Raw genomic sequence first — 11,672 nt, forward strand, 5'->3', positions numbered from 1 at the left:
CAATGAAGCTGTTGTAAGAAAACCTCAGGGCAGGTTTGGTTGGCGGAATGTGAAGCAACAGGTTGCTTAAGATGAGCTGGCTCGGGGCGGCCGGGTAGCGTAGCGGTCTATTCTGTTGCCTACCAACACGAGGATCGCCAGATCGAGTGTGACCTGCAGCTTGGTCGGCCGATGGGAAGCCGGATGTGGATGTGTGTCCTGGTCGGTCGGGGTGCCTGTTGGGGGGAGGGGGAACTGTGTGAAACTCCTCACTGCCAGGTGAAAAGAAGCGGCTGGCGACTCCACAAGTATCAGAGGAGGCAGTGTTAGTGTGCAGCCCTCCCTGGATCGGCAGAGGGGGTGGAGCAGCGACCAGGACGGCTCGGAAGAGTGGGGTAATTGGCCGAGGAGAAAAGTAAACCTACTAAAGCCTTCAGCATTAAAGAGAAAATAGTTAAAGAATGCTGAATTGATCCATTTAATGAAGCCCTTGCCCAGCCAAAGGCTGATCAACAAAATCCACAGAAATGTATCGTTTTTGGGAAATTTATTCAACCCTTCATTAAATCCATCAACGAAATGGTAGGAAAAAGGTTGGAACATTTTAAACATTCTTGTTTTAAGAAAAAATAACTCTTAGGCGTATTTGCTTCAAATTCTATTTGACCTGCAGTCAAAATGGTTCTGATCCATGAATTCTTACATTCCATCAAATAAAAAAACCAGAGCCTCGATTTATTGTCACACTGGGACCTTTAGTGCCATCCTTTACATATATATGCCTAACGTGTGTAAAAAGATGCCAAATAACTTCCCTGAACAAGTGTAACGACTGGAACCAGTGGAAGATGAGTGGACTGTTCAGTGATTTCACTGGTGGAGTTCTCCGCCTGGGCTGTATAGCCATCCGCTTCCAAAAGTGGTCATTTGGGGTGTCTAGAACGTAAATCCATTATTGACATCTTTGGGCGGTCTCCGGATACAGTTGGCCCGTCCTCACCCCTGCTGGTCCGCAAGGTCGTTCTGCTCAAAGTACCTGTGGAACACAACACAACCATCGACCAGTTTTCAGGATAATAACCGTGCTGGTCAGTGCCTCGTTTGTGTTAAGGTGCATCTGGTTGGGTATTTATGGCCGGGATGGATTAAGACATTCATAGGTGGAATAAAGGACAGCTTGGGATGTCAAAACTAAAACGGCCTTTTCACACTGACCTGTTGTATCGTTATTAAAGACAGCATATCATAAAACACACTATTTGACTACCTGTCACTAACAAAAAACAAGATCTCCGGGTGGCGTAGTGGTCTGTTCCGTTGCCTACCAACACGGGGATCTCTGGTTCGATCCCCCGTGTTACCTCCGGCTTGGTTGGGCGTCTACAGACAAGTGGCCGTGTCTGCAGGGGGGAAGCCGGATGTGGGTATGTGTCCTGGTCGCTGCACTAGCGCCTCCTCTGGTCAGCCGGGGCGCCTGTTAGGGGGGGAACGGGGGGGAATAGGGTGATCCTCCCACACGCTACGTCCCCCTGGTGAAACTCCTCACTGTCAGGTGAAAAGCGGCTGGCGACTCCACATGTATGGGAGGAGGCATGTGGTAGTCTGCAGCCCTCCCCAGATCGGCAGACGGGGTGGAGCAGCGACCGGGACGGCTCGGAAGAGTGGGGTAATTGGCCAAGTAAAATTGGGGGGGGGAAAAAACAATATCTGACTGCGAATATCAGGGCAAAATAACTTTCTTTTGAGCAATCTGGTGAAATCCTATAGTTCCCACTACCACCATCCAGACTGGCATGCTGGAAACGGGCTCACCTGGCACCTCCCTCCAGCAACAAATCAAGTATTTTATATAAGCAAGTATGAGTATATAATCCTTTCCATCTCCTGCGGTGCCTGACTAAAGAGCAATTTGCCCTTTGACTTACCTGGCAACAAGGCAGATGAGCAAGTTGAGGGCAGGCAGTTTCTCATCCTCCTGACTCTCCTTTAAAAAAAACAAACAAACACCTCAATTATAAATAGCCAAAGACGACGGACACCATAAGAAAACCACAGCCCTTACCGGAAATGACAAATATTCACAGGGCTGTTTAACAAACTGTCGAGGGAAGCAGTGTACATAAATTGATAGGATGAGGGCTGACGAGAGTAGAACAGAGCTAGGTGAACCTAAAGCACACATACACTCTCGGAAATCCACAGCATCATTACCAACAGGGATAAGTCATGCATATCCACAGCATCATAAGACATGCATCAACACCGGCTTGGGTACCAAAGCTCGCACACGTGCTTGCTGGTTGTCCATCGTATCCGATGATGACCATCTTCTCCTATTTGTGAGTCCTTTGGTGGCTGAATAGTCCGATCTTGGATGTACAGTTGCGGTTGCAGACTGGGCATGTAAAAGTGGTGCTGGGGGGGGGGAAGGGGTAGCTTTGCGAGCATGCCTCTTTGCACGCTTTGCTACACAGTGTTGAGTGTCCATATACTTCACTCCCTGTGAGATGTACACACTTGCATGCTTATGCACACAGGCACTTACCAATGTGCTGCGGAGCTGGGCACATCTTCTAGCGAGCTGTCTGATGAGAGAATGAGCTTCAGGCAACAGGGGCTTCTCCAGGCAGGCCAACAATGCATACAGCCAGCGGCCCTACAACACACACACACACACACACACACGCAGAAAAAAATGTCAGTCAAACTTCATTATAGACCAATATCACAAAGTATTAGAACATCCACCCATCCGTTATCCCAACTGCTTGTCCTGCTCTCGGGGTCGTGGGGATGCTGGAGCCTATCCCAGCAGTCATCGGGCAGCAGGCGGGGAGACACCCTGGACAGGCCGCCAGGCCATCACACAGGGCCGACACACATTCACACCTTGGGACAATTTAGTATAGCCGATTCACCTCACCTCCATGTCTTTGGACTGTGGGAGGAAACCCGCGCAGACACGGGGAGAACATGCAAACTCCACACACGGAATGACCTGGGACGACCCCCAAGGTTGGACTACCCCGGGGCTCGAACTCTGTGAGGGGACTGCGCTAACCACTGCACCACCGTGGCGTATTATAACATGTGAAAAGCTAATATGAGGGACGGAGGTTGTAGGGAGGCAGAAACGAGCGATTTTTAGGTAACGGGTTTTGTCTCAAATATGAAGTAGCAAATGAAAGTAAGCTCACCAGCTGAGGAGCAAAATCACTTTCTTCTAACCAGCTGATCAGAATCTCCAACACTGTGGACACTGTGGCCTGACGAAGGATGGAAAACGACAACAGTCAGAAAAAGAAAGTGCAAAGACAAAAAAAGGGGGGGGGGAAAGATTTTAAATTTTTTTTTTTTTTTTACCTGGTTAAGCCTACTGACAATGCTGAGAAAGGGAGGAAAGCCCATCTGGAAATACAGAGATATACCGTGATCAGCAACACACCAGTAACATGTGGCTCCGTGTGGTTATTCTCTCAGACCCACTGGTTCTAATGTTGTGCTACAAACCCACCCACCTTCATAGCATCATCAACCGGACACAGCCCAATAAGAGGGAACATTTGGAGGAAGGCTAGTGGGAAACTGTGGCCAGTCTGGGATGTTAACGTGATCATTTCTACAGTTACTACAACTGAAAGAAATAAAACTTCATATGACTTGAGGAAATCTGCCTTGGACATGAAAGGAGCGGCAAAAATGACGAGTATGACGAAAGACGCTGAAACGCTACTGTCTACACTGAAAGCTAGAAAAACACTGACGTGTGCCCGCATGCATATTGTGGTCTTTGTGCTTGTATACCTGATTTTGATGATTGTTATACACACAAAGAACACACACACACCTTGCAATAGTCCAGTCCTGGGTCTGGGTCCGTTTCATAGGCTGTGTTGCCCAGGTAAACCTTCTCTCCTAAGCAAAACTTCTTCCAGCCTTCTTCATCATTAACGTTGGGCTGCGGGAAAGACACAGATGTGTTATTTGTAATGCGGCCTTCATCCCCTTCCAGCTGTGACGACAATAGGTTTTGATGCCAGATAAAAGCAACCAAAGAATAGACTATTGAGTAATGACTGACTATTCCGCCCATGCTGTCTCCTCACCATCAGTACGTTGGCGTCCAGATTCTGGTTGCTCCAGTGTTTCCTGTGCCTAGTGATGCTCTAAATGGAAAAACACACAAGATATAATGAGCTGGTGGTGCAGTGGTTAGCATGGTCGCCTCACAGCAAGAAGGTCCCGGGTTTGAGCCCCGGGGTAGTCCACCCTTGGGGGTCGTCCTCTGTGTGGAGTTTGCATGTTCTCCCCATGTCTGCGTGGGTTTCCTCCCACAGTCCAAAGGCATGTAGGTCAGGTGAGTTGGCCGTACTAAATTGTCCCTAGGTATGAATATGTGTGTGTCAGAGTGTGTGTGTGTGTATATGTGTGTGTGTCTATGTCAGCCCTGTGTGATGGTCTGGCGACCTGCCCAGGGTGTCTCCCCGCCTGCCGCCCAATGACTGCTGAGCAGGATGGCCGGTTCGAATGATGGAATGGAATATAAGGAGCCTGGCCATATGGAGATATCAGATTATGCTCACAAGTTGAGTTCACCAACTCCACACCCCCATCCCTCCGGCTTTCAGCAGTCCAACTACCCTCTCCCGCCCAACCACAAGAAGCCCTGCCCCTCCATCCCTACCACCACCAAGGTCCCTACCGCAGCGGTGGCAGCTGATACAGGTGGCCTTCGTCATCGAAAGCTGATGATCTATGATGGAGGATTCCTCAACGGTCAACCTGAAATCCTTGTGATTGGCGATTCCATCTCCAGGTTCGTCAAGCTCCCTTGTGGCATAATTTACCGTTTCACTGGATGTAACGTTTCCGATATCTCTTTACACATTCCAGCCATACTTGATTGCCATCCAACTGTCCACACTATTATCTTGCACGCTGGAACCAATGATGTCATGTCAAGGCAATCGTTAAAGCTACAGTCGGACTTTGAGTCCCTTACCCTAACTTTAGAGAGCCTGGGCAAAAACTGTATCCTTTCTGGCCCCATTCCATCCCTATGGAAGGGTTAAGAGCGCTTTAGCCACCTCTTCAGTCTGCACTGCTGGTTAATGAGTTTCGGTTGCTTAACTCCCTTACCCTTGTGGTGAGGGAGTTAAGCAACCGACATCTAACCTCATCCATTGTATGGCTGTCTCAGCCTGACGTTTAGCTGCATGCAGAGCTCATGCATCAGTCTCTGTATCCATCATGTGTCCTCTAGCTCTCCCTTTGCCAGGATACAGCCCTCTATTTCTCTGGCCGAGCCTGGTGCTCTTCCAGTTTCACGACAACAGTGTATTGTGTGACATAAGATCCCTGTTAAACAAGACTTTTATTCTTAACAATCTCATTTTATCTCACAATCTGGATTTCTTACTTGTAACTCAGACCCGGGTTAAATCAGGGACTGCTGCCCTCTAATGAAGCTCTGTTCTCCCTATTACCAGACCCTCAATCTCCCTAGGCTCGCTGGTTGTGGTGGGGGAATTGCAGTTGTCTTTAAGAGTAATTTTATTTGTAATCAGATTACATGGGGTACCTTCAATAGCTTTGAAATATTTTCTTTTAAAATTGATTGTGAAATCCCAGTATATTGCTTAGGGTTAGGGTCACCCTAACCCACCCAAACCTAACCATTCTTTTTAAAGGAACTCTCTGAAGTGCTAAGGAATTGATGTCATTCAACTTCCTTGAGCTCAATTCAGACAAAACCGAGCTTCTCCTTAATGGTCTTAATAAAATTGTCTCGGAAGTGAAACCCTGTATCGGCCCTCGGGCCACCAATGTTACACACTCCTCAAGAAATCTGGGTGTAATCTTTGACCAAAATCAGAACTTTGATCCACATATTAACAAGCTTGAGCAAACCTTTTCCCGGCTCCGGAACATCGCAAAAATCAAATCAACGCTCTCAACCAGAGATCTAGAAGTACTCCGTACCCTAATTTTTTTTCAAGCCTTGAATACAGGGAGTCCCCGGGTTATGAACACCCGATTTACGAACACCTGTACTTACGAATGCCCATACTTATGCACCGACCTCCGTCAAGCCTATTATTTTAAAAAATCAAGTTACAATTGAGTAAAATCAAGTTAGGCGTCTCCCCATCTGCCTCCCAGTGACTGCTGGGATAGGCGCCAGCATCCCCATGACCCCGAGTAGGATAAGCGGCTTGGATAATGGATAATGGATAGATGGAGTGACACACAATGGTTCATACTAAAAAACGGACAGACCACTGGGCGCGATGCTCAAAACACTGCGTTTTAGGCGGTTCTTCGGCCCGAGAGAGAACAACGCCACGGCGGCGTCACCCTTTTAAGTCGGATCGCGTAAACACTGTGTGTGTCGTGTTTTGACTTAAAATGTTCGTGTGTTTACCCTCGTCATCATGGCTTCGAAGCGTAACTCTGATGCAAGTGATGGTGACGCAACGAAGAAAAGGAAAACGATCACGATTGAACCGTAAGTGGAAATAATAAAGCGTTCAGAGAGAGGTGAAATGCTCTTGTAATTTTTTCACTTACCCAGTGAGGCGGGCAGGGGAGCCCTGAGCGAGCTATCGTTTCTGGCGTCAAACGGCCGGCCTCCATCGGTTGCAACCCGGTCTGGAGACAGTGGCAGGTGGTGAGTTTGAAATGTAAGAAATGTTTCTTTAAAGCTTTTTATACCATCCATCCATCCATTATCCAAACCGCTTATCCTGCTCTCAGGGTCGCGGGGATGCTGGAGCCTGTCCCAGCAGTCATTGGGCGGCAGGCGGGGAGACACTCTGGACAGGCCGACAGGCCATCACAAGGCCGACACACACACACACACACACACACACACACACACACACACACACACACACACACACACACCTAGGGACAATCCAGTACGGCCGATTCACCTGACCTACATGTCTTTGGACTGTGGGAGGAAACCGGAGCACCCGGAGGAAACCCACACAGACACGGGGAGAACATGCAAACTTCACACAGAGGACGACCAGGGACGACCCCCAAGGTTGGACTACCCCGGGGCTTGAACCTAGGACCTTCTTGCTGTGAGGTGACCGCGCTAACCACTGCGCCACCGTGCCGCCCATTTTTTATACCTATACACACATTTTCTCTCAATTATAAATACTATATTGTAGTTAGATTTATTATTATTATTGCATTATTATATTTATGATGTTTCAGGTAAAGTATATACTGTATACTAAGACAATTATTTGAGTAATCGATGCTAGATGTGAAAGTTACGTAACTACTGATTTACATACAAATTCCACATAAGAACAGACTAAAAAACCGAACTTGTTCGTAAGCCGGGGACTTCCTGTACTGCAATGTTCTTTCTCCTGCCTCAGCCAAGCAGCCCTGTCCCGCCTGCAACTCGTGCAAAACGCTGCAGCCAGGCTGCTAACCAATACCAACTGTAGATCCCATATCACACCAATCCTCACATCCCTTCATTGCTTCCCCTATAGAATAGACTTCAGGATACTGCTTATCACATACAAGGCCCCTTATATATATATATATATATATATATATATATATATATATATATATATATATATATATATATATATATATATATATATATATATATCCGAACTTTTGCATCCTTACTCCACCTCTAGGCCACTCAGATCTTCTGACCACTCCCTCCGCAAATCGAAGAGTGACTGTACTTTTGCCGTAAGCGCCCTGTCCCTCTGGAACAGCCCCCCCCCCCCGGTTAGATCAGCTGAATATGTAAACAGCTTTAAAAAAAACTTCTCAAAACCCATCTCTACTGACTTGCCTTCCCTGTAAAGGGGCTGTAATTTTTACTTTTCTGTATATAACTATTTATGTATGTGGTTTATTTTTCTGTATCTGTATCTTGTGCAGCACTCTGTAACTTTGTTTTAAAAGGTGCTATATAAATAAACTCTTACTTACAACCAATTGTGAAAATATATGATGCCAATGGATCAAAAAATATGGAGAAATAAATCCAAGTACTATTACCACAGTCTTTGTCTCAAGTTAAACTTTCAGGCAATATCAATATAGAGAGCTGAGGAAAGGAAGCTGTAATGGCAGTGGGGAAAGCAGATCCTGAGGGCAGTTAATGTTGGAGATGAACATGTGGTCCGTGTTCCAGTCAGTGAAATAAGTATTTCACCAAACTAAAATATCTAAATATTTAAATTTGAAAACAATCAGCGCCTGGACGCAATACTCCTCATGTTCAAACTGCAGTTTCAAAAGCTGAGGAATCTCAGGTAGGCAAATTACAAAGTATTGGATGCCGTGATGTGTGTGTAGCTGCACACTGGAGTGCAGGTACAGGATAGTGTGGTGACGTACATTTCTTTTCTTTTTTTTTCAATTTTCCCCCTTTTTCTTCCCCATTGTATCTGGCCAATTTCCCCCAGCCGTCCTGGTCGCTGCTCCACCCCCTCTGTGCCGATCCGGGGAGCGCCCCGACCGACCAGAGGGGGCGCTAGTGCAGCGACCAGGACAAATACCCACATCTGACTTCCCACCCGCAGACACGGCCAGTTGTGTCTGTAGGGACGCCCGACCAAGCCGGAGGTAACACGGGGATTCGACCCGGCGATCCTGTGTTGGCAGGCAGCAGAATAGACCGCTACGCTACCCGGACACCCCGTGATGTACATTTCTGATCTTAGAACCTAGTGTTTAAAAGCCTTACGAAGGTAGAGCTCTGTTATTTTTGTGATTGTTAAATTGATGGTGGGTGGATGCTAGATGGATGTTACATGGATGCAAGGTTGAACTAGGTGGACTTTAGATATAACACCGATGTTTGCATGGGCCCCTAGTAATGTTGAGTTGGCTGTGAGTCGGTTTAGAGGGTGGAGGTCCCAGTGTTGTTCTTCAGGTGTTGTAGCTCTAATTCAATAAAACATTAGTGAAGGATGGTGCTCACTTGATAACCCCAATGTAATGCTTATATCATGCTCTCAACCCTGTAACAGCTAGTTTGGGTAGCTTATTCAACAATGCTGCCTGTGAAATGGACCAGTAGATTAATGACAGTGTAGCCGGACGTCCTCTGCAGAAACCACTGATAGGTTTAAACCTCTGTATTTTTTCGGCCTTAACTTAGTAGTTAGAGGGTAACACTTTTGAAATGTGTGAGTTTATGAGTTCATCAGAGTGTAGGGGAATCCATACATGTTGATTTGTGTTACCTGTCTGATGTCTGAGAAGTTGCTGACTTGCTGCTGCTGCCACATGAGACTGGGAGAGAAGCCCACAGGAGCAGCCTGACAACCTGCCACCTGACACACAGGGGACAAGATAATTCCAGTATCATAATATGTGTGTGCAGATTCTTTAGCTCAGTAAGTAAACCTTCTCTTGTTCATGTGCACAGATGACTGGTGAAATATTTTATCATAGATATCTATAGCCATTGCTCCATCTCTCTCCACCACTCTCAATTTGACTATATCAAAACAACTGCATTTTTTTTTTGGCTCTTTACAAAGCCAAAGCATCACTAAGTTATACATAATGACTCACAGATGCATTGACAGTTTGCTTTTTTCTCAGTTTCTTCGGGTCAATTTGAGCCACGACCACGTCTGGACATAATGATGCCTCCAACCTGATGAAACATAAACAGAATTATTTTATAGGCAGGCAACCAACAACCAAAATATCTGCTGGCACAACTATGGTGCTCTGGATTTTATGGCTGACTGAAAAGGTGATTAAACCTGGTAAATTTTCTGGGGTAGTGGATACAGACAGCATTGCTTGCAAAGGGAATACACATTGTTAACTACTCAACCTCTTTGTTCTACATCCGGAAGGCTACTTATCTATGCACACTTCAAAAAGGACTGAGATCTACTGTCGGTTCAGACTTTTCTCCCACCTGGTCATATACAGATGGTCTAAAAGCGAGATACTTATTTATGAAATTGTCTAATTGTCTAATTTCATTCAGTGATCAGTGCCCTATCCATCCTTGACCACATTGCACCTTTAAAACTAGGAAACAAAAATGAATAACTTCCCCCCCTAACTGGACGACCACACTCGAGCCCTTAGAAGACTGCAGAAAATCTGACCAGCAATGGAAGGTCAACCAGTCCAAAATAGCACATGACACCCTTAAAACCCAAACGTTAATTTATCAGAAGGCAGTGAAGGACGCGAGAAGGAAAACACAACGAGGAACTCGACGAGTGAGCAGAACTGACTGGACTTGTCGCAGGTACTCCTGTGGGTTTCTTGGTGGCCCGTTTAAGTCCACGTCTCGCGTTTGGTCCCCAAATTCAACGGGCAGCAGCCTGGGCATCAACTCCTCTGCGTCCGACTTCATCGCGCATTAAGAGTTCCGTTACGAAAACGTGTCTGCGTAGCAAAAAAAAAAAGGCCCTGGAGAGACCAAAGGCTTTTTTAAAATAAAAAAAAAGCGATCTCTACTCATTCGGCTTTGGCCAAAACACGCTTCTCCGCCATATTGAATTTGGACGCGGAGTGATGACGCCGTCGGCAAGCGCGGTCGTTGTCCTGGTAACGGACGCCATACGGGCGAGCCCACGTTCTTTCCGCAACAACTCAACTTCACTTAGTTTTGTACAGCGCCTTTTAGGGAACCCAAGGACGCTTTACAGTAGATAAGCACAAAAAATAAACCCAAATTAAAACAAACACCAACAGACCACAGACCATAGGCCTCAGTCAAACGGTAGGTTTTCAACAGTCTTTTAAAATCGTCCGAAGAAGCGTCAGCGCGTAATCGGGGTCCAAAGTTCGTGCAACTGCTACGTTTTGCGCTGCCAGCAAAAGCATATTAGCGCACCACGATCTGTTTTAACGTATTTACTTCCCAATCAAATCAAATCAAATCACCTCGAAATCATCACCTCGAAATGTAAAAAAAAATCAAACTTAACGAAAAGCGTAAAGAAGCGAAATTGGATTTTGAGTGAAAGTGCTGCCTGTCAATCTCGCGCAACTCCTCGACGTTAATGATTATCCACATTGTATCTTATCTACCTCCCCCCCCGCTCAGGCCGAGTATCTAGTCGGCCTTTGTGACGGCAGCAGCAGCAGCAGCTCGGAGCCAATGTCCACAGAGGCCGCGCTACGAGCCGCCTGTAGCGTCCCTGGCATATCACCCATGGCTGTTTCCTACGTTCACCTCGTCCTGTTTCTAATGCTCCCTCACCTGAGCAGGGGCTTGCTGTCTGACTACAAGACATGTGGGGATCCTCAGTGTGAAAGTAAGTCGCTGATGGTTGTGTGTAATGCCTTTGCCCCGTCAAGTGGTGATGTGACCCATTTTCCTGATCGAGCTCTGTATCTTTCCTCATGATAAGAGTTTCTTTTTTTATTTAGCTTTTGAAATCACGTCTGTGAATCTCCCTTTATGTACCTTATGGCGTGTCTCTGTAGGAGTGTTGGTCTGCGACTGTAAACAAATATATGTGTGTAATATGTGTGTAATATGTGTGTGTGTGTGTAGGCCTGATGAGCAGGGTGCGGGCCATTCGGGACCACCGTGGCCAGGACTGCCGCTTCCTAAGCTTCAGACGAGGAGACATCATCTTTGTCTATCACAAGCTGACTGGCAGGCGACAAGACCTCTGGGCAGGAAGCGTACGTCTAATATTTCTTCTTCATAA

At 46.6% G+C, this 11,672-nt stretch overlaps 1 protein-coding gene across 1 annotated transcript; it reads right to left on the reverse strand.

The window, feature by feature from the left end:
* Positions 1–519: 519 nt before the first annotated feature.
* Positions 520–10,672, reverse strand: gemin2 (gem (nuclear organelle) associated protein 2). Its single transcript, XM_056295327.1, has 10 exons — positions 10,242–10,672; positions 9,556–9,640; positions 9,222–9,311; positions 4,086–4,145; positions 3,827–3,937; positions 3,343–3,387; positions 3,177–3,245; positions 2,525–2,635; positions 1,905–1,963; positions 520–1,015 (listed from the first exon to the last, which is right to left on the reverse strand). Exons 1-10 carry the CDS (start codon positions 10,361–10,363, stop codon positions 976–978), a joined length of 792 nt encoding a protein of 263 aa, XP_056151302.1. The 5' UTR covers positions 10,364–10,672; the 3' UTR covers positions 520–975.
* Positions 10,673–11,672: the final 1,000 nt, after the last annotated feature.

The sequence above is a fragment of the Lampris incognitus genome, chromosome 16 (assembly GCF_029633865.1).
Source record: "Lampris incognitus isolate fLamInc1 chromosome 16, fLamInc1.hap2, whole genome shotgun sequence".
Taxonomy (NCBI): domain Eukaryota; kingdom Metazoa; phylum Chordata; class Actinopteri; order Lampriformes; family Lampridae; genus Lampris; species Lampris incognitus.